Consider the following 24,983-nt stretch of genomic DNA (forward strand, 5'->3'; position numbering starts at 1 on the left):
TAACTTTCATCTGAGTTTGAGATGGTTTTGCCTGGTGGTCCTTCACAGAGCAACAAAAGCATTGAGGGCATACTCTATGCCTACACAACACATGGTGCCTAGGCCATACCACACTTCCAGAGAGAAATGTTGACCTTGTAGATGGATCATTCTCCTCCAAAGTAGAGCATTGGGCACTTTGATGATTCCAATAGTTGATTGACACCTCAGAGTGTTGAAGAATGCAACTAGTGTTGGTCTTCATAATTGTACTTGAGTCATGATGTAATGTATTTGTCAAAAGATATTTTTATTATGATTTAAATGGACTTATTAAAGCATGGGTTTCATGCTTGGGTCAATAGTTAATGGGTCAAAGCAACCATTGAGTGCTCTAGGATTCTTTTATTGAGTCAAAATTATAGTCATGATGTAAAAGACCCTTCATGGGACCTCTAGTCAAAGAAGAAAATTATTTATATGTAAAAAGGGGCTCCTCCACCAAGTCAGCTCCTCTTCTACATGTCAACCTATGTCTCCTACAAGTCGGCCTCCAAGAAACTTCATTCTACTATATATACTCTAGGGATTTGACCTATTGTGAGACACTTTATACATATATTCAATGTTCCACCAAGTCTCCGGGACAGGGAGACGCAGGTGCGGTGAGATGCACAAGGGGGACGTGTGGGAGTACCCTCAAATTTTAGGGAAATTTAGGGGGGATGGGGGGACGTCGAAGTTTATAATTTTTTTCCTTTTTAATATATATATATATATATATATATATATATATATATATATATTTCAAATTCATATTCAATAATGAAAGCATAAATAGAATGATACATACATAATTGAATTAAATAATGAAATACATTGATCCATACTCATCATCCTTACTAATACATACATGATTCATCCATAAACCATGAGATTCAATAATGAAATACTCTGATCCATATTCAGTATTCATTATTCACCATTCTCGAATCTACATTGATTTAAAAATTAAATTCATCATTCATCATTCTAGATTCTAAATTGATTTAAAATTAAAATTCATCATTTATCATTCTAGAATCTAATTAGTACTAAGCAAAATAGACTATAATAGATACTGAAATCTAAAGACTGGAATAGTAAATTGATATAACTAAAACTCAAAAACAATGGAGTGATGAGTCTAAAAGTCACTCTAAAGTACACAGAGGGCTTGGTGCTCTTGATTAAATACTAATTCCATACCCTTGTACATGACAAAACATTGCACTCCATCGAATCCTAAATTCCTGAAAAATTGATCTAAAGACCGGAATAGTAAATTGATATAATTAAAACTCAAAAACAATGGAGTAATGAGTCTAAAAGTCACTCTAAAGTACACAGAGGGCTTGGTGCTCTTGATTAAATACCAATTCCATACCCTTGTACATGACAAAATGCAATGGAAACATTGCACTCCATCGAATCCTGAATTCCTGACAAACTGTTAAGTCTGCTCGATTTTGAGTGAGATCTAAAATTCTACGTTCTCCATATGAAATCCAATGAGGTCAGAACCACTCTCAAACATCCAGAGTCATTTCATGGAAATGTTAAAAATTTAATTAAAAGGATGAAAATGAAAGATAAGGAGAATGTCACTTTTACTTTAGGAATTTAACATTACCATGGATAGCATTAATAGGGAAATATGGTCAAATACTACGTTTTCCCTGTCATAAATCATTGCTTACAAGCAAATTTAAAGGGAGACGCATAGCCCATTTTGAGGGGGGACAGCCAGGTGTCCCCCTTTTGGGGACTCGCGTCCCCCACACTGGGGAAACGTCCCCCCTGCGTCTCCCCATGTCTCCCCAAAAGGGGGACGTGGGGAAACGTTTCCCTAGACGTCCCCCCGTCCCGAGTGCGTGGGGTGTGAGGGGTGCGCGCACCCGACCCTGGGGGATGCGTCCCCGTGGAACATTGCATATATTTGATCTGAAGTTTTAGCTTGAAGAGAAGTAATGCGAAGATATAGGAAAGGAGAGTAAAATCAAACGAAGAAGCAAGAAGAAGTCTATTAAATTATGAAACCGAAATCTTGATGTTGCACATGTGATCATGAAGCAGATTACAGGGGCCAAGATGGAGAAATTAAGTTGCAGTAGTTGCAGTGAAGAAGAAGAAAAGAATGTGTGTTAAGGGTTGGCTTGGTGGATGGAGTGAGTCTATGTCTTTGGTCAAAGGTCAAGTGCGTCCCCCTTTTGGGCAGTCGCGTCCCCCACACTGGGGAAACGTCCCCCCCTGCGTCTCCCCATGTCTTCCCAAAAGGGGGACGTGGGGAAACGTTTCCCTAGATGTCCCCCTGTCCCGGGTGCGTGGGGTGCGAGGGGTGCGCACACCCGACCCTGGGAGATGCGTCCTTGTGGAACACTGCATATATTTGATTTGAAGTTTTAGCTTGAAGAAAAGTAATGCGAAGATATAGGAAAGGAGAGTAAAATCAAACGAAGAAGCAAGAAGAAGTCTATTAAATTATGAAACCGAAATCATGATGTTGCACATGTGATCATGAAGCAGATTACAGGGGCCAAGATGGAGAAATTAAGTTGCAGTAGTTGCAGTGAAGAAGAAGAAAAGAATGTGTGTTAAGGGTTGGCTTGGTGGATGGAGTGAGTCTATGTCTTTGGTGAAAGGTCAGGTATGTCTCATCTTGAATTGAATCTACTGTAGGAAGAGTTGGTGATTAGGTTTTCCCCTTATAGGGGTTTTCCCTAGCTGACCGCCTATATCTTGTGTTCTCTTGTGTTTTTGGCAATTATCTTGATGATAATAATAACAATAAATAAGAAGAAGAAATAATTGATCACAAGAAATTGTTTAATGGAGAAATCAAATTAGATAAGAAGGCCTAATAATGCTGCCCTAGATTTCTCAACATGGTATCAGAGCTTGGTTCATTAGCATAAGGGCATTTAGAAAATCATGACAAGCAATAAAAGGCTTCAAGACAGGAAAGCATAAGCAAGTTATAGAGGACCGAACTCATAAAGTTAAGAATTTTCGAATTCTAGGCACGATCTCAAGCCCTAGCAAGTTGTTAAAGTCTAAAGAATGTAACCTCTGCTGATTATGAACCTAAGTAGGTTTAGGTATCTAATGTCTAAAGTTTGAATTCTTTGATGCTTTCTTTATAATGATATAGTTGATTTTATGCTACTGTATACTTGTACTTGGTTGTACTTGCTATTAAAGTTTTTGCAGGTACAAATCTTCAAGATGTTGAGGATGTTCGTAAGTGAAGATGATAGTATTGGTAAGCATGATGAAGGAAGTTATATAAATTATGATGATCAAGATGACCTTGATGCCATAAGAATGAATGAAGCCTTGAAAGGATAAGTTTCTTCGATATTATGAAGCTATTGATCTCCCTAAGTTGAGAGGGAGCTTGGATAGAAGAAAGAGTATATCTCCCCAGTTAAGAGGGAGGGAATATTATGTTAGTGAATTCCTTGAAGTAAGAATGAAGCCTATCAATAAACGTTTGTGAAGTTGCAAACAAAAGACTTGAGGAAATCTGAAGATGTATTTGGTGCTGTTGAAGAAATGAAAGAAGAAGAAAGCTTCCGACAAATTGTATATGGATAACTTGATGATAGTAGCATTAGAGGACCCCGAAGGTTTGTGTTTACTTATATTTGAAAGTTTATTATTGATTGGGGTTGTGTTTGTACAGGTAAATCTCTCCATAAAAAGGTTGAACACTTTGGAAGCATGCTTGGACAAATGGATATATCTAGTTTGATAGGGAGAGTTGAAGCATCTAATGGTGGATGCTTGGGAGGACATCTGGCTGGCCTATGTGTTGATGTTTGGATCCCAAAGAGGGAGGGTGGCATTGGTCATGGAGCTACGACCTTGGATACGCACCTAGATCCCTGGGTTGATGGTTAGCAAGTAAGCTTGATGGTACCTAAAGTGGCTGAAAGCTTGAGTCCATCTTAGTCCCACCCTAGATAGATTACCCTGGTCAAGTAAATAGTCCGCAACACTAAGTGTGCTAGAACTCTTCGTAATTCATTTCATTTTGAGATCTTCCATGTACCTTCATATGTATGTAATTGTGAATACCTCTCTAGTTAAGAGGGAGTGTTGAAGAATGTAACTAGTGTTAGTCGTCATAATTGTACTTGAGTCATTATGTAATGTATTTGTCAAAAGATAATATTATTATTATTTAAATTGACTTGTTAAAGCATGGGTTTCATGCTTGGGTCAATAGTTAATAGGTCAAAGCACCCTGAGTGCTCTAGGATTATTTTATTGAGTCAAAATTATAGTCATGATGTAAAAGACCCTTCATGGGCACCTTTAGTCAAAGAAGAAAATTATTTATATGTAAAATGGGACTTAGGAGTCAACTCCTCTTCTACATGTCGGCCTATCTCTCCTACAAGCCGGCCTCCAAGAAGCCTCATCCTACTATATATACTGAAGGGATTCGACCTATTGTGAGACACTTCATACATATATTTGATCTAAAGTTTTAGCTTGAAGAAAAGTAATGCGAAGATATAGGAAAGGAGAGTAAACTCAAATGAAAAAGCAAGAAGTCTGTGAAGTTATGAAACCAAAATTTTGATGTTGCACACGTGATCATGAAGCAAATTATAGGGCTGAGATGGAGAAATTAAGTTGCAGTAGTTGCAGTGAAGAAGAAGACAAGAATATGTGTTAAGGGTTGGCTTGGTGGATGGAGTGAGTCTATGTCTTTGGTCAAAGGTCAGGTATGTTTCATCTTGAATTGAATCTATTGTAGGAAGAGTTTATGACTGGGTTTTCCCCTTATAGGGGTTTTGCCATGGCTGACCACCTATATCTTATGTTCTCTTGTGTTTTTGGCAATTATCTTGATGATAATAATCACTGTTGATAATATCGGCGATATTCAAAAATATCGCGATATTTTCGGCAAAACAATATATCGCCGAGAAAATATCGGCAAATATCGGCAAAATATCAGCTATGTTTAAAAATTTGAAAAAATTATTTTTTATGCTTGCCGATATTTGCCGATATTTTCGCCGATATTGTCGATAAGATATTTTCTGGACCCTCGCCGATATTTTGCGATACTGATATTTTCAACACTGATAATAATAACAATAAATAAGAAGAAGAAATAATTAATCACAAGAAATTGTCAAGTAATGGAGAAATCAAATTAGATAAGAAGCCCTAATAATGCCACCCTAGATTTCTCAACACAGAGCACCACAATATGCTGAAATGTTGAGCTCCTCTTGCTTTGTGGTGGAGATTCTTGATGATGTGCCCAACAGACCCAACATGCCCTAGGATGGCATTGACTATTTGATGGACATGGTTTGATCTTGCTATTGGAGATTGGCTTATGCCTTGGAGATGTCTTTTTGGGATTGAAAGAAGGCTTTTTCACGTAAGAATTGTAAGTTTATTGCAATTTTGCATTTTCTTTACATGTAATTAATTATTGTTAGGATTTTTCTATGATCCATGTCTAAATGCAAATTGCTTATGGAGAATCTTGGATAATTTTTGCATGTTGAATGTTTCTTCCTTAAAATCCATAAGAGACCTCCTAGTGAGCTTCCCCTATTTAATTTCTCCCCTCACAACAAAGATAGTTATGGTTTATATAAGTGAAAACAAGAGGTTTCCCCCCTTACTCCAAGCGTTTGTCCACTATCTCTTGGAGTAGCTCTAAAGACTCCATCACCCAAGTAGGATTAGGCACTGACAACCTTGGTGTTGATCAAGAACTTTGAAAATTTTAATATTTTTGTTTCTTCTATTTTCTATGGCTTTAAAGGGAAACTGCTAGGGCATTTAGGTAGGGCCAAATTGATTTAGGGCTCTATTGGTTGGATGTTTTAGGTGATAAAACCTAGATCTTACCTTGGTGATCCTTTTAACTCAAAATCTAGTCTTTTGCATGGTGAAATTTCCCTTAGGAGGGATGACATCATCCTTCTCTAAGTATTTTTGTGCCTTAGAAACCCTAACCCTAACTAGAGCTTACTCAATATGTATGTGACCCTTTGCCCTTCGTGGCCTCTACTTGTGTGACAGTTAATATCTTGTCGGCCGACTGTGGCCAATCACCACCACTCGTTCGTGCTCGACCACTCGACTTTGCGATTCGCTGTGCTGTTGACTTGGTTGTTCACGACCCGATCGATTCTCCTAAGTTCGACCTCGCTTGCAAACTCGGTTGGTTGTGGTTGATTGTCTCGAGCCATCAAGTCTTCTGTTGCAACCCAGACTTTGTCTCACTGTCGACTGTATCACTTGTAGAGATGCTGTCGGTGCGATCCTTCGGTTGTGCCTATTGCTTTTTCTTTTTCACGCGCCTCGCCCAATTGTTCCCCACTCGATTATGCTTGGCCTTGACCTGTTCTTTTGCCGGCAACAACAACTCCCTCTTGCGTCCAACAACTTCGCTTAATGAGCACACCCTCACAAATAGTGAACTAGCAATCACACCAACCAACTTGATTCTCTCTGTGCATAGAGTCTCACTGCTTTGATACCATGTTAAATTTCCTCTAACCTAGCCCCTGACAATAAATCTCAAACAAATCCTTACATGATTTATTAATTTATGCACATCTAGGTTCATAACAAAAAATGCACAACAAAAACACACGTAAATCATCATTACACGTTAGACACACGATATACCTTGGAAAACCCACAAAGGGGAAAAATCAACAAACTTGTTGTATTAAGAACTTGGGTTCCCGTACTAGGGATAATGACCAATCATAGGAAAGATACAAATAGTTGGAGCAGCTTTGTTGCTACTCCCTAACTACCCCTTGCTCCCTTCCCTTAGGCCCCTACCCGACCTGCACACTTGAGTGAAATCCCTCCACTCAAACTATGTACAAGGTGTCTTCACCTCTCCCTCAAATCTTTTATAACTTAGTAATGACTAAAAACCATAACCCTAGATCTTAGTGGTCAAGATTAAATTTTGATTACTTGAGATCAATGATCATGACTTAATCTCTCGTAGAGATCGCTTAAATCACTTGAGTGTCTCAACTTATAATAAAGTCACTTTTAGTCATTAAATACAATAGATACTTTATAAAATCACTTTACAAAGTTTATCATCTAAAGAGACAATTTTCCACATGCTAAGACACCAAGCCAATTATGACTAAAGTGCTTAAGTTTGAATCTTTAAATTTGAAATTCTGAAATTAAATCATCAATATGAAATTGGAATTGTGATTATGAATGTCATTATCATATTTAACATTGTTTTATATTTAAATTCTACATTTCTTATTTCTTAATTTCTGTATTTTACTATTTTCCATCTCATATATATATATATATATATATATATATATATATATATATATATATATATTTATTTTTTATTTGTATATAAACATCTCTATATAAGTGATCTCGCCCAAATTTCAAACCTGGTGCAACTACACCCAAATCCACACCTGTACTCAACACATCTTGGCTACTTTGTTCAAAGGTGGGTATGTGTGTGTATTCACTCCAGTGGTGATTTCACCTTTCATTCATGTTCATGCCCAACTTTCTTCTTTCAGTAATATTTCTCCAGCGGCTTGGACTAAGCTCTCTCTCTCATATATATATATGTATGTGGGAAAGATCATTATAATAAAAAAGGGAATACATATTCCCATCCAAGGACTTCTCAGCTGTAAGCCAATGAGCATATTGACTGTTCCCTGCCCAAATTTTAGGACTGATCAAAATCCTTTACAGAAACCGTTCTTATCAGTGGTCAAGAACGGACTGTACAAAAGAGCCATAGAGGCTTGTTAAAGAGCTCTTATAAATGGGTATCCCACCTGGATAATGATGACAAAACAAGATCCAATGGCAATACTTTCACACCTGTAAAATGGTGCCACACAAGAGCCCATAACCAGAGCATACATACATTCCAGAAATGAAGGATAAACTAGAAATGAATTTCCATTGAGTCCAATTCAGTCCAGTCCATAAACTCATACAGCTTGAAGGAGCTGGCTAGTAGCTGGAGAGCTTCTTTGGAGAGCTCATCCACCTTGATATTCAATTCCCTGTAAATGTGGTTACAGGAAAACGACTGGAAAGACTGCAGAGCAGAATGAATGTCTTGTAAGTTGTACTATACATATATATTCACTGAAGTGGCAATTTTACCTTTCATTCATGTTCATATCAACTTGTTTCTGTAATACTTCTGCAGCAGCTTGGGTTACCATCTTTTTTCTCTATTGCAGGTGACCAGATTTTGAATTAACCCTTCTCCCCCAGTCATCAGCAATTTCTTATCATGCTGCAAGCAATTTTTTTTTGTGTGAGGTCCAAATTCACTTTTCAGGATCAAATTCTGTCTTGGTATAAGCTCTTGATTTCCCTGAAATTTGAACAAAGTCCCAAATCAACCAATTCTTTAAGCTAAAATATATTTTTATGTATGTTATTGGTTAATGTATTTGGTGATGTGTTTTGTTCGTCAAAACGGCCTTGCAGGATCTATTGTCCGTCGATAGTTGTAAGCATGTAGAATTGATAACTTGGTTTCTGCTTGTCATTTGAGCCTTTGAGGTGATTTATCTTTTATTGCATCATATGCTTGTAATTTGACACACTTCCTTATATGAGATGAAAGTATGCATATTGAAATTCATGCAATTTATTTTGGTTGTTTTGTTTGTTGTTAGGGACAAGGATACTCTTTACCTGCAGATGTGCAGTATGTTGATGCAAGATGGAAAGTTCCCGTGGTTCTTCCTCTCCGTGATTGTGTTGTGAAAGAATTGGCGATGCTTTGCCATCTGAATAGGTTTGTATTATTTCTTCTGAGTTAGCGATCACTTAAGGGTTTTGATTTGTATATATTTTTTAATGCAGTCTAGAATAGTTCATTGACATGATGAGAACTGTTGATGAAGAAAAATAAAAAAAGATCAGGAATTGCACCTGAAATTTTGGCTGGTAGATGATACATTCATAATGCTTTGCTGGCAGGGCAGCTGGAAGACTGTTTTCACGAAGGCTTTGTCAACGCTTGCTGGATCGCATTTCAGTGTGAACAGTTTAATAGCATCATTTGTTGCATTGCTGCAGGTAACATGTGTTATTATCTGTGAGGATTACCCTATTTTATCATGAAATTCACTTAATGATGAGTTTAAGTTGGTTCGTAGGAAGAAAATCCTTCAAGGGAACGTACAATAGTACGAACAGCAGAGAAGCTCAATGCATTTAGCTTCAATCAGCTTCCAGAAAGTGAGGCTATTTACCAGTTGCCTCGTAGGAGACGGGAAGCCTTGCGAAATTGCATGACTAACAACACATCCTCGGAATTACTATGTCCAATTTGTAGTGCTCCATTGAATGACAAGGACTTTGTGGAGATAATAAAGAGTCTTGGGACAGATTCAAGCTTCAGGGCTTTTCTTGTTGCTATAAATAATGGAGAGACAACTTCGGACTTGCCTTCATCTGTTTTGCAGCGCCTATGTTGTCCTAGTTGTCAATTTCAGATCTTTCATGACCAGAAGTCATCAAGCCAGCATATTCATTCTCTGTTACCAGATGTAATGAAGAAAAGAGCAGTGGAAAATATCATCACGAATGAAAGCTGGATGAGGTCAGTTTCTAGTGGAATATAAGTACCTTTAGTGAATATATGCTTTTGCATCATAGACACATATGGGTCTTATAACAGGAACTAGCATATACAACACAAAACTTCCTGTCAAATAACTTTTTTCTGTTTGGTTTTCTAGGAGGCAAATCGAGGATTGCTTGCTTTCTGAAGATGATGAGGATGAAGTCCATGACGCTTCTCTGAAGCATACATCAGAGCACTTGGAAAGACTGGGAAAATGAGTGGCATTCTAATTGGTATACTGCATATTTTTATTTTTATTTTTATGAGTTAGACATGGCTTATAATTTTTTATGGTTTCATGATTTTAGAAATAATAGTTAGACTGGCTTAGCTGGAAATAATAGCTGCATGCTATGGAGGATCATTAGACCATAATACTAACATTTTCTGGGATTTCATTGCAAACTCCTCCATGTATTGATGTGTAACTCTAGTTCTCCAATTACAATTTTGCAATGTTTAATTTGCTTTTAGGTTAGCCCTCGTGATTTCAAATAGGTTAAATGATTCGATGATATATATATATATATATATATAGTTTAAGTACAAATGACATTTTGCATGTTTTCCATAGTAAATGAGCTAAAATTGGGCCCTTCTAATATACACGTGGACGTTGTATTGGCACAAAAGTTGCACAGAGCACATTCAATGCAACAGAAACATTTTTTCAATCTTTTTGAGAAGGGTGGCCATCTTTACAACACAGATCTTTAGACACTTTAAGTTTTAACTAGTTTGAAATCATGTTACATGAATGATGATTGGTATGCATTATTGGGCGTCTTTAAATTCAGTTTGAAATTATACTTTAAAGGAATGCGGGTAGCGTGAGGCTTAAGTCTTAAATGTAACATACGCATCCACGTTCTCATCATGGCTTAGGAGTTCTACGTGAGGCTTATGTCTTAAATGTAACATACGCATCCACATTCTCATCATGGCTTAGGAGTTGTACACCAATGGTAGTGACTTGCGCACGTTTCAAAAAATTACCTCTTTTAAAACCAGAAATAAGCTTTTTGGGAGAATGGGAATGACAAAAGTCAATTTGTTGGGAAGTTGTGAAACTATGGTGTGGTTCTTTTATATTGCTCGTACATTAGAGTGATTCAAACCATGCGTCCTCAAAGAGTTTGTAGCCATTTTAACATTCAAGATTAGGATCAGGACAAGGTGTTTTGAGTGATTCAAACTATGCGTCCTCAAAGAGTTTGTAGCCTTAAATGATATGATTTTAACATTCAAGATTAGGATTAGGACAAGGTATTTAGAAGGATTTTTGTATGTGGAAATCGTGCTTGGGTGTCTTTAATTATTAACTTGAAACACAATCAATTTCATTATCAAGTTATTTAAACATTATATTTCAGTTATTATGATTTGTTTAGAAGTAAATAGTCACATTGAAACTAATTTTTGATCATGGTTATTGCAACCAGTATAGATCCATTTTAATTCTGAATCTACCAAGGGTTAATAAGGATCAAATCTCTCAAGATGCAAACTTTTTTTTGAGTGCAAAAATTAAGGAAATGTTTGCACCTGAAAAGATTTGATGCCTCCCATTGCTTAATAGATCTTTATTTAATATGAATCTATGTTGGTTTTAATAATGTTATTTATATTATATAAATTTCACATCTCTATATATATAAGTATTCTCATTTTTTATTTTATTAAAACCTTGATTTAATATCTGAGGAATATCCATTGGATATTTTTAGTAGTAGCGAGGATAGAGGTTTAGATATATTTAAGAAGTAATTATAACTTTTTTGCTTTTAGATTTTATTTTTATTTATTATTGTTATAAAACGAAATTTAAATAAAATATTTATAAAGAATTTTGATTGTAAAATGAGTTATGATTTTTGGGCATGTGGTATTGATAAGTCATGTATTGTAACAAAGCCTATTTACAAATTAATAATATCCATGGAAAAGTGGGGGTGAATATCCATGGTTAAAAATCTTGTTATATTGTAAGTTTATTGTAAATATTAAGTTTTTCTTGTGTTTATTAATTAAATGTAAATATGGTTAGAATCATTATTTTAATTTATATGGTAAAATGAATATTACTTTGTAGCTACTATTTATATGCTATATATTTTAATGTGACCTGTATCTTATGATTTTCTTTTATTTAAAAAATTGTTTGTAATTTTATTTAGAAAAACAAAATTACTATACAACAAATTGAATTTTATTATTTTTAATACTTTTAATTTTTTATTAGTTAAGTCAACATTTAAATGTGTACACTCATTTATGAACACTCCTACATCTCCAACATATTGGGCTCTAATACTTTCGACCTTTTATTATTTTTTAATTGAGTAGACAAGTAAATGTATACAAACATTTGCACCACTACAACATCACCCCATACTAGGCTGTAGAGTGTCTGTCGGTGCAATGGCAATTCTTGAAAGTTTCCATCCCTTGGATCCTTTGACATAAAATAAATAATATAATGATTCAACATATATTGATAGATTTGTCTAAAATTTAATATATTGATTTTTGATCTTTGTTATCATAATGACAACTCTTGAAAAATTCCCATTCTGTAGATTCTTTGAATGAGGAAAAATTGACAGTAAAAAATGTGTATATATGTATATGATTTTACTATTCATAAATTTTTGAAATTGAATTAGTTATTATTATTATTTTTAAAAATCTGATTGTAACTGTAAATATTCATATTAAAATTTATGTTTGGAGGCACAACAATATGGCATTACTGCAAAAATGAAATATTTCAAGCAATATATATCATCCTTTTTTCAGACGTCTAGGTTCAAAATGATTTGAAGGTCAATCCACTAGAGTTCTATTCAAAAGGATTTGAAGATCAATCCACTAGAGTTCTAAAACATCGAGAGATACAAATCCTCCAAAAGGAGCCTAAAAATTGACACCATCTAACTTGCGTTACAACTCCTCCAAAAGGAGCCTAAAAATTGACATCATCTAACTTGCATTAGTTAACATTTACTTAATCACCAAGCCACCATTTGGACTTTTCTCTTTTATATTTCCTCTAGTTAACATTTACTTAATTACCAAGCCACGACTTAGACTTTTCTCTTTTATATTTCCTCATTTTCTTGATTAGGGACATAGGTTTTTAGATTAGATATTTCTAGAATGTTGTGGTTAGTAGAATTATTCCTCATTTTCTTGATTAGGAACAGGTTTTTAGATTAGATATTTCTAGAATGTCGTGGTTAGTAGAATTATCTGATGAGGGAGAATTTTGTTACGGTCCATCTAGGCTTTGCTGGCAAAACTCCCTCAACCCAAGTTGCCAACCTACCATTTGGATTAACTAACTTGCCATGCCATCACAATTTCTATACGATACTTTCCATCACATAACTGCCATTAAAGATGGATTACCCTAATGATTATTTGAATTAATTGCCCCACATGACAGAGGATACAATTATGGGACTATCACCACCTTGACTTATCATGATGATTGCATTTGTCACTTGTCCAAGCCCGATCCTGAATCCAATCCCACGTTGGGAAGGATACTTCTCGGAATATACATAGAAATAGATACATAATTTTTGCATGTCACCTTGTACTATACAAGGTCACTTGGTATCCATCCATAATAAAATTTGTGGCCCTTCCCAATATGTTATGGGAAAAAATGCTTGTTCACTTACAATTACAACCAATGATATGATTTCTCTCTCAATTCCTTTGTTGGCCATTAAATTTGCTTATTAATTGTTTTGTCTTAATACATGGAAGTCAAAGTAATCTCTTATATGCTTGAGATGGTGTCTATTTAGAAATGTGTTTAATTTTACTTCCTTTAGGATATATTCTATTATGAGGTGGGAGATAAAATTTTTAGAATCTTGAATTATGATTAGCTTATGAATATTGAAAGTCTTAATGTGAATTATACCTTGTAGGAGACCATAAGCTTCTGTTTAGTTGTTTGTTGCCACTCCTAAATCCTAAGTAAAATATACTTGTACTTGTTTTCCACCCTATAAGATTATCCATCACCACCCCCTTTCTTGTTATCCTAATTTTTGAAATTTAATTATATATATATATATATATATATATATATATATATATATATATTTTAAATACAATAGAGAAAAACTAATAAGCATTTTTTAAGTAAATTTTTGATAAAATATAAAATATGAAAAATTTTCAAAATTCAAAATGTTTATTACTTGTACCTTCAAACTCTTAAAGTGAAAATTTGGTATTTTTGTAATTCACAATTAAATTTGATTGTAGGAACATATTCAATGAATTGTAAATGTTACAAAGTTGTATAGCTCTTAAAATGTTAACTAGACAATGCACAATTTTTTTTTAGTTAGGGAATACATATTAGTAGGGTCAATTATGAATAACTATATTTATTTAGTAATTTACTATGTTTAATGTTGAGAAATTATAATAATTAGCAATTTAATATCTTAATAATTAAGACACATTAATTAATAGATAATTAATAAAATAATTTAAAATATACTATTATTAAAAAATTTAATTACAAATTTGAATCAAATTACTTTTTATATAATAAAATCCCAAAAATAATTAATACTATAATAAAAAAAACTTCAATTATAATTTTTAATAAAATAATTAAAAAATAAAAATAAAATCTTTAATCATAAATTTGAGTCCTATTACTTTGCATATAATAAAATTCCAATAAAAATTAATATTCCAATAATAAAAACAAATAAATTTTAGCAAAATATTAAAATATTTTAATTTAATTCCATTTTCCATATAAATTCCTTTCTCGATATATATGTTTCTCCAGATATATAAGTTTGTGCACTCTCTACATAGATATATAGGTGCAGTTTAATCTTAAAATAATGTGCTAGAATGGTATGTTTGAGTAAGCAAAGTGTTTTTTAAAGTTTTTTAGACTTTGGATTTATCTATTCAATAAATAATTTAAATAATAAAAATTATAATTTCACTATTAAATAAAAAATAAAACATAGAACAATTAGATGTAGTTATATATATATATATTTTAAATAATATAAAATTTTATAATTTAATTTTTAAATTTTCAATATTAATATTTAGTATTAAATTTAATATTTAAAAATTAATATTTTTTAAGTATGTATATTTCTATAATTGTTCATTATATTGGTTGTCAATTTTTAAGATTTGATTTTGTATAGATTTTGGATTGGCCAATTTTTAGAGAACTCCCTACTTATCATTAGGGATATCATCAATCTATACACAATTAAATTCTAGAAGATTGACAACCAATATAATTAATATTTTTGTTTAATATGTATTCTAATTTAAATACATATTTATAAAATTTAGATATTAAAATTTAAAAGAATAAATTTAATTATTTTAAAACATTTAATAAATTTATTCTTCCATTTATTTTTCTATCTTACTTTTGGGATTTAACCTCTATAAAGTATTTTAGAATAATTTTAATAGTAATCACAAACTAAAGGTTGAAATTTATTTCAAAAGTAGTTACGCCTTTTCTTTCCTTTTAATCAAACTGATTAATTAAGAAAAAGTCATATGAATATGTATTATGGGCATGTTGTATTAGTAAACCACATAGATCCATCTTAATCTTAAAAGAGGTTTTCATTTCAAGAGATTTGATCCCTCTGGGCGCTTGCTAGATTCAAAGTTAAGATGGATCTAGATGGATATGGACTAGTTTAATTAATTATTTTAATTTATTTATTTTGACCAAGTAAAAATGTTAAACAAGACATTACATCCAACACCGGGTTGAAGAATTTTATGTTTTATACAACCATGGTATTGTAACAAAAAATAATCTCTATGGTAAAGTGGGGGTGAATCTTCATAGTTAAGAATCTTATTACATGTTATATATATATATATATATATATATATATATATATATATATATAACTAATGTATTAATTCTTTTCAATAAACGTGTCTATTTTGGATTAAAGCTTCTTGAATTTTAATTTAAATATCAATAAGTATTAGGTGGATGGTAGGAATTTAACCTCTACGGAATATTCTAGAATATTTTTAGTAGTAGTCAAATAAAAAATTGATATTTATTTCAAAGGTAATTATGCTCTTTTTGTCTTTTTAATTAAAGTGATTAATTAAAAAATGTCATATGTACAAGTGTCATATAAGTTTGATTTGGAAGAGAGCTTCCAAAATTTTATTTTAGTTATTCCCTTTAATTAAATCAATTAATTAAAAAATGTCATATGATCAAGTGTTATATGAAATAAGTTATGGTTTTTTTTGCATGTGGAATTAATAAGCCATGTATTCGTCCATAATGTAACAAACCCTATTTACCAATTAACAATTTCCATGATAAAGTGTGGGTGAATGTCCACGGTTAAGAATCTTGTTATATGTTTTTTAATGATATATATATTTATCATGTATTATTATTATTATTAAGGTAGTTTATCTAGTAGAAAATGTGGTGGCATAGCTAGAACCATTTACATGCTCCAGTGATTTCTTCTATCTCAATGTTCCAGTATCCAAAGCAATTTTTTTTGCCTTTACGAGGTTTCTGGACTAAATTTTTACATTGGAACCTTCCATATTTTCTACAAAATTGACCCAAAAATTTAACATACTGGCAATAAATATTCAAAAGTGGAAATTAAACAGGCTTTGAAAACCCAAATTCAACATATCAGTTCTGGATCACCTCTTTGCCGTGAGACGAACCATCGCTTGTTGCAGCGCAACCAACATCCCATGTCTGTACATCTGTGATAATATCTTCATTGCCACTCTTAAAACTGAGGTCACTTGCAAACAACTTGTTTCCACTAGCATTAATCTTCTAGATGAACAACTCTGACTCCAATCCGCTAGCATTAATCTTCTAGATGAACAACTCTGGCTCCAAACCAATGAGTTTCCTATCCATTCTTGTCTGGAGCCATTCATAATTTTTCTTTAACAGATTAAATCTTGCCTCCTTGCTTTCTACAAGCTCCAACCTTTTGGTTGTGAGTTCAACCATGCCCATCAACACCTTAAACACGTTCTCCACTGATTTCTTCCATCTAGACTTAGGATATGAAGTTGCTAAACACATCTGGAAGCAGAAGGAAAATATGAAAATAAACCAGGAATCCCCTGCAAATATAACATTTCCGCAACACCCCCATTGAGACGAATCCTGAGAGGGGTTATTAATTCTTGATCTCCTTAGATCGGGGAGCCCGCGATAGGAGAGAGATTTGCCATATGCAGAACGACTAAACTAGAGGAATGACACAAAGCATTTAAGATTGATGACTTGGGGAATTTCGGTTGGATAAGCGAATTGGATGAGCTCGTCTAATCCCAATTAAAACATATCATCAAACCAAACCATTTGTTCGTGCTGCTGCCACTGAAGATGGGAAAGAGACACGAAGTACACAATCCCTCCACATGAAGACCTCCACTTGCATTATGTGCCATTAGCATGAGACTCCTTACACCTTTCAATTATGGCAATCAAACTATTGCATTCAATGAAGCTCCTGCGATTCAAGGAGTGGCCAATACAATTGTTCACCCTTTCCATATAACACATTAGAATTACATTAAGGAATGGGGAAAAGACCCCATGCTCATTATTTAGTTATAATATTCCAAGCTCGAGCATTGCCCCATGATTTGCCAATTTGTCTCCATCTTTGTTTAGGTGCTTGAGGATGTGGAAGAGGGAAATGTCCTCAAAATTTCCTATTGCAATGTAGTTCTATTCACTAAGGTCGGGGGAGAAGGACCTTGATTGGATTTTGTTGGAGATCATCTTTATGATTATCATCGAATCCTCGAGAATCTCTAATCTCCTTATTAATTTACTTATATTTATGTCTAGTCCTTTCCACAGTGCCAAAAATTCAGCTTGGTTATTTGTTGTTGGACCCAGACCCTAAGCAAATCTTATCTCTATTTGTTCTTCAGGGTAGAAGATCACCCCTCCTGCTCCTGTCACCCATATCTCAAATATAATAATAATAATAATAAAATTATAATTTAGTTGATTTTTATGATTTTTTAAAATCTTAGCAATGTGAGATATATCATGTTTTGATGATCATCATGAATTGATGAGTATCGACGTTTACCAACCATTTAATTTACATAGATGGACTATTTTAAAATTAATGGAGACTCAAATACTGATTCACATTGGATCAATATATGGTTTTCATTCATCTCGATGCTTTTAGAGTGGAAAAAGCGGAGGAATCAACTCACAGTTTCATTTTTACCGACAGGACCTAGTTTGGTAAATTGGGGTTTGAAACCTTCTGGGATCAATTTGAGGCATTAAAAATTTTCCATATGGGGGGAGGGGAAGGGGTAAAAATTTGTCACTTAAGCGTGTAACAATTTTGTGCTATTCTACACAAACATACCTTTCCAATGTCATAAAAATAATCTCAATTGGAGTCTATATGCAAATGTAATGCCACTCAGAAGTTGACCTTCTTGTTTTGAGCACCATAATTTCTAGAGGATGCCACATCTGCCCCCATTACTCATGGAAATGGGCTAGCCAGGTGATCATGATGAAGAAGAATCTAGAAGAGTCAATATATAACTCTAGTTAAGAGTTGAACGAGTCAAACCAAACCATTAGTAGACTATTGGGTTGTGTTATAACCTAGCCACTAGGAGAAAATTGAGTTCCATTCTATTGGAGGAATTTTGTTCCATAGATGAGTAGAGTAATCAGAAATTGGATAGGGAAAGAAAAAACAAAGAGGATTAATGCACTGCAGTAACCCAAGGGCCACATGCCTCACTTTTTTGTACTCACATCTATTTTCTATTCATAGAAAGAGAGTAGAGTATCGACCTTATGGCTGGGATTTTCTCCCAAAAGGGTTTCCCAGAATATATCTTGTGTCAATTATGGTTTGTGAGTTTTTATTTCATTGTTCTCTATTTTCTGCATAATTATAATTTCCATGCATACATAATAAAAAATAGTTAATAGAGTTAGAATAGTAGAAATAAACCCTCAACATGTAGATTTCAGATTTCTAACATATTTTAGTAAATTTTTTGTGATGAATTGTCCAGTGGAGTATCCATGATCGTTTATGGATCATATTGGTACCAGGGCAAGTTTCTTTAAGTATATTGTGGGAAGTTGTAGGGGATCCATATTGGTTAAATTGAAATTTAGAAAACCCGAGTCATGGCTAATGAATTGTGAATAACCCTAATGATCCTACAAATGAGAGCTTTGTGCGCTGGAAGCACAAGTTACAAATATAAATTATAATGTGAACCTCCTTATGGAAACCCTGACCAATAATATTGGGGTATTTGAAGAAGATGGGGGTTCTAATGCAAAGGTTTGATTAGGGTATTAGGAAGAAATAAAGGAGCCAAAGAAATAACTTGAAAAATATCAACCCAGTTCAAGTCCCGTGAATCATCCACAATCTCTGTTCAAAACACAAGTGAAGGTTGACATAAAGTCGTATCAAGGTGAGATTGATGCCCTAAACCTAAATCATTGGTTGCAGTAATTATAAGTTTGTTCATCATATAGAGGAAGAACATAAGTTTTCGTTTGCTTGGCTAAAATTACAAGGCCATGCTCTGACCTGGTGGGAAATCCACACAAAGACCTTGAGGTTGGAGGGAGATATTCAAGTGACTTAGTGGGAGGGTTCTAAAACCCTCATAAAGTCACAATTTTACGTTGTCGGGTATATATAGGACCAATGGATCCGGTGATATTACTTTAGGAAGAAGCAGGGGAAAAGTGTACAGGGGTGCACCGCAAAGTTTAGAAAGATGACCATAATGCTAATTATCTCCCCAATTAACCTAGGTGTACTCTTCAAGTATCTAGGGGCTATACACATCCATTTGTAGAAGCAATTGATGTTGTTAAAACCTAGATTGGTGGATGAGGCTAGTGTATAAGGAAAATACCTAGAGAACATAATCCAAAAGAAAGAGCAATTAAGTGGGTTGAAGTAGAAGGAGAACCATGACACTTCTATGGAGGGGAGGAAGAAGAGGAAAATAGTAAAAGACAAAAATATGGTAGCCACAACACACTAGTGGAAATATCCCAACAACCACTATAACATTGGCGATGATATGGGGGAGAAGTGCTAGAAGTTGCACCCAAAACTGAACCCGAAGAATAGAAAGAAAAATGTAAATAAGAAGAACCTCATGGCCACTGATTCGAGCAACTATGTTGAAAGTAGCTCATATGTGGATGAGAAGATCATATGTACTTCAATTCAAAAGGAGGTGAATCTAAGTAGCCTTCAACAACAAGAAGAGAACGGAAATACCAAACTCTTACATATAAAGATATAGGTTATGAAGATAAATATTGATGCTTTGTTTGACTCATGATCACAGAAAAATCTCATTGTAGTAGAGTTGGTCAACGAATTGGAATTCAAAGTTCGTGATCATTCAAACCCATATCCATTGGGATGGGTAAATAAGGATGCATAAATAAAGGTAACTAAACAATGCAAAATTAGATTTGCTATTAGTGTTGATTTTATTGATGAAGAAGAACTAAATGTTGTTCCCATTTGATGGATGTGAAGTGGTGTTTATAAGTCCATACATACACATTCATGATACAATTTTTATGTAGAGAGTCAACACGTACCACCTCATTAAGGATATAAGATCATTCACCATCAATGCACACAAGCATAAGTTTGAAATTTCAATGATAAGTGCTAACCTAATCAGAAAACTGATCAGTTCTAGAAAGTACGTTTTACTATTTTAAGAGAAATCAATCTATATAAGAGTCAATAAGAGCAATGTCATCCCTGGAGGAGTGTACTAAAAAATGTGGACAATAACTAGAAGGATTGCTACAAGCATATAAGGAAGTGTTTTAGGAGCCTAAAGGGATACCACCCAAGAGGGAAGTGGAACATGAGATCCAACTATTGTGGGACTTCTTATTGCCAAACATTGGGTTATACAGACAATCCATTATAAAATAGAGGTAAAGAATCAATTGCAACAACTAATGGAACACAATATCATTACCTCACCATGTGGGTCACTCATCATTATTATGCCAAAGAAGGATGGGACTTGGCAGATGTGTATCAATTACATGGTGTTAAACAAAATTATGCTCAAGAACAGGTACCCCTTGCCCAAGATAGATGATATGTTGGATCAATTGCAAGAAGTGAAATACTTCACTAAGCTGGGCTTAAAGTTTAGATATCACCAAGTTTGAGTCAAAGAAGAAGATACCTGGAAGACTGCCTTCAAAACTAGGAAAGGTTTGTATGAGTGGTTAATCATACCATTTGGCCTATGTATATGTTTTAAGCTTGTACAAAATTACATGCAAATGAATTCTTAAAAACAGAAAAATATACAATGGCGAGAACATAAAAATATACACACAGATTTTCTTCTGGAACCCAAAACTGGGAAAACCAGATTGATTTTTCATTATATTCCTTTCAATGTTACAATACATTATATACATACTGAAACATTCATAAACCCCATTCCATTAACCTTGGATTAGAACATAATTGCAGTTCCCTTGACTAGATCTACAAAATACCATGGGAAAAACCATCATTCCCAAAACCATGCACAAAACGATGGGTGGGTCTACCCACCATCCTTGGGTCCAACCCCCATTCTTTGGTATGCCCAACAATTATTGGGCCGTGGAAAGAATATAATACATACCTAACACTATGTAGTGCACCAACTACATTTATGAGGTTATTGAATGATATTATATGCCCTTTTATAGATTCATTTGTTATTGTATATTTGGATGATATATTGGTATACAATGTTATCTGGGAGGAGAAATATCACATTTGACATAGGTGCTAGAGACATTAAAGATGCAAAAACACAATTAGATCTCAAGAAGTGTCAGTTTTCACAATAGCCTTTGGTGTATCTAGGGTATGTGATAGGTGGAGGAGAGCTAAGGATATCTCTTGCTAATATGGAGGCCATCATGAAGTGGCAAGTGCTTACCAATGTTTTGAGGTCAGGGGTTTTGTTGGGGCAACATAATAATTGAGGAAATTAATAACATTGTTTTTAACAGTGGCAACACCACTTCATGCTATAACAAGTTGCAACATTTCCAGTGGGGAAAGGGTTGACAGAAGACCTTTGAGGAGTTAAAGGAGAAGATCAGTCAAACACCAGTTCTAGCATTACAAACTTGCAACAAAACGTTGAAGTGGAGATAGAATGAGTGGATATGCTATGAGAGCGGTCTTGATGCAAGGAGGAAGGCATGTATGCTACAATTTTGAAGTATTTCATGGGGAATTTATTAACTATCCTTCTTGATGAAAGAGTTGGCATTGCTGTCAAAGGTTAAGAAAGATATTTGACAAAGAGAATAAAATTGTTGCACTTGCGTTTGTGGGAAGAAATAGTTCTGGATAATGCCATGCTTTCTAATCCATTCATTTTACTACTTTATGAAGTGATTGGCTCTCTGTACCTTGAAGTGTGAAAATTCTTGAATCTAACACATTAGAAACCCCTACTGCAATTTCTGGTTTACTATCTCCTACTTGTTCTTTACATTAACAAGTTATTTAATTGCATAAACATCGAAGTAAACACAAATGCAACCTTCACATATATACAGATCATGCATTGAAGTAAACAGAAATAATAACACAAGGGACATAGTTATTTTTGGACAATCGTCCTTAGAAAAACCCAATGCGAGAAAACTGGTGCAGCATACAGAGGGTTTGTATTATTAAGTAGATTCGTGAATACAACTAGGGTGCCAGAAATGACTCACCCTTAAGAGAATATCATTGGTAGTAGTACCTCTCTCCAGAGACAGATATTTTGGAAAATCAGCAACTGGATGAACAACCCCACAGTGACTCTGGCTGTTCCTTGTGCTAGACAACGAAAGCTACTCCATACACTACTTTGAAACAATGTCACCCTCTTTGGAACTGCGTCACCCTCTCCCGGCTCAGGATCTGTTGATAACCTCCTAGTTTGCCCCACAAGATCTCCCAACGCTACCTTTGAAGCCCTCTGTGTCCTCTGCATCCTCTACGTTAGCCTCTATGGCTTCTGCATCAGCCTCTACGACCCTCTGCGTCCTCTGCACTGGCTCATTCGACCTCTACGTCAACCCTTCTAGGACTTGCGCTGACTCTTCCGACACTTCACTACCTATCTGCTATGTATTCTTCAGCCTTGGATCGAAATCCCTTGCTGAACTTCCCCTCACTGCAACTGATCTCTAACTCGATTTCCTCAGCAAACCCAACCCTAGAAAATCAAATTCTTGATCTCTCCTGGTGTTTTTCCCACTGACCCTCAAGCCTCCTCTTATAATTTTCCTGTTGACGATTCAATGGCCGAGATTAAGTCCCTAATCAACGACTAAGATTAGAATTGGCTTGATCCTCGTCACTTAGAAATTTCTCACCCATTTTATATTAATACAGATTAATATTTTTATTTTCCTAAGTTTAGACTTAGGAACCCATTAAAAATATTAATTATTTTAATATCTCTTCATCCAGGTGGAATTTCTCCAAACGATTTCTAGGTCTTGGAGATCTCATGTGCCTTAACCTCTCCACCATATTTCATGGCTAGAGAATATCCGATGCTACCCAAAATCCACACTCCCTCTCAGGGAGGAATGTGCTCTAACAATGCTTCACCATAGAAGCATCACACTGATCTTTTGCATTGGTCCTCTGTGCTGATGCTTAGCCTGCTGTCCTACATCCACTGCACTGTTGCTTCCTGTAGTGCTGCCCATGACACTACCACTTCCACTGCTACATCTGTACTGCATCTCCCTCTCAAAAAATGCTACCCATGCTAACTGTTGCACTACAACTTCGTTACCGAGAAGTAACTGACTTCAAACACTAACATCCTGGTCAGTGGGGAAGCTTCGTGATGCTGAAGCTACCTTTGCTGCTATCCTGTGCTCCCTCTGCTGCCTCTGCGCTGCTGCAACCTCTTCTGTGCCTCTTGCACTGCTGTAACCTCCACTGCGCTGATGTAGACTTCTGCACTCTAGCACTGCCTTGCCGCTCTCCATCACACTTTTCTCCATCTGACACCTGTCATCATGCTACTGTCGTTAAGGGCTCCCATAGCCGTATGTGGTCCTAAAGTTTGAGCACCTCAAGGATCCTGCCCCTTTCTTTTGTAGTCCTCTTGACTACAACTCTATGTCTTCCCACCTCTTCTCTAGAGGTGCATGAGCACTCATGGCACAATCGTCATCAATCTTGACATCCTTCTCCGCCTTTGTTGGAGGAACCTTTCACTTAGATGCTTCTCCCTTGCCTTTCTTCCTAGGGCACTGAGAGGCATAATATCCTAGCTCCCCACAATTAAAGAAATTGACCTTGGAGATATTTTTCTTCTTCCTCTTTTGAACCCCCTGCTGTCCCGCAAATGCTAGAGTTGCATCCTCCTCCTCCTCCTTCTTGATTCAAACTCCTTTCCTGCTACTCCCCGCCTTGGTCATTCTGTTGAGCTCGTCCTGTCGAAGAGATGCCCGCATCTACTCCCAATTGGGGAGAGTCGCTCTGCCCAAGATGCTTTGGACAAATGCCTCCCACTCCTCGGAGACTACATTCATGGCAGTCCTGACCATGAACTCGGGATCCGATGTAGACCCCAGGGAAGTAAGTTGGTCGCGAATCCCTTGCAACCTGAGAAGGAATGGATTTATCTCCTCTCCTTTCTGCATCTGATATGACCTTAATTGATCCTCCAATAACATCTTCTGCTGCACGGAAGAGACCTGGTATAAGGTGGTCAGGGTCTGCCACATCTCCCTTGTTTGTTCTTCTCAACAATATGTGGTATGACATGATCCTTGACCCTGTCTAGAATCATGCATTTCGCCTTCGCATGGGCCTCCTCATACTTCTCATTTGGATCAGGGTCAACGGGGACAACTATGGTTCTTAAGGCATAGTCCTTGATGCGATGTTTATCCAGGATTTCCAGGATCCTGGCCTTCCAGATGAAAAAATTGGAAGCCCCGTCCAATCAGTGCTTATCCCTCAATCCATTCACTGCCATCTCTGCTCCTCTTCTCTAGACCCCTCTAAATCTTGATTTCGCTCTCGAAAATCCTCTGGCCAACTGTCGAATCACTCCTCTCCAATCTTCCTTTGCTGCTACAACTCGGACTTAGATTTCTTGGCTAGAAATTTGTCGAGGTAGTGCTTCCCTCAACCTTGGTTCAGTCTACTTAGACATTGTTCTGCACTGA

At 35.3% G+C, this 24,983-nt stretch overlaps 1 protein-coding gene across 1 annotated transcript in view; it reads left to right on the forward strand.

Moving 5' to 3' along the window:
• The window catches only part of LOC149169279 (cytoplasmic tRNA 2-thiolation protein 2-like), a 177,925-nt gene extending 167,777 nt beyond the window's left edge, over window positions 1-10,148 (forward strand). Inside the window, exons 4-7 of the mRNA XM_089425143.1 lie at window positions 8,715-8,836; window positions 9,027-9,120; window positions 9,201-9,646; window positions 9,786-10,148. Coding sequence (XP_089281269.1) covers window positions 8,715-8,836; window positions 9,027-9,120; window positions 9,201-9,646; window positions 9,786-9,888 — 765 coding nt within the window. The 3' untranslated portion in view covers window positions 9,889-10,148. The remainder of the gene's footprint in view (window positions 1-8,714; window positions 8,837-9,026; window positions 9,121-9,200; window positions 9,647-9,785) is intronic.
• The last annotated feature ends 14,835 nt before the right edge of the window (window positions 10,149-24,983 follow it).

This window comes from Pinus tabuliformis, chromosome 4_2 (assembly GCF_031772625.1).
Source record: "Pinus tabuliformis cultivar Carrire ecotype Pingquan chromosome 4_2, CPIR1, whole genome shotgun sequence".
Lineage (NCBI taxonomy): Eukaryota > Viridiplantae > Streptophyta > Pinopsida > Pinales > Pinaceae > Pinus > Pinus tabuliformis.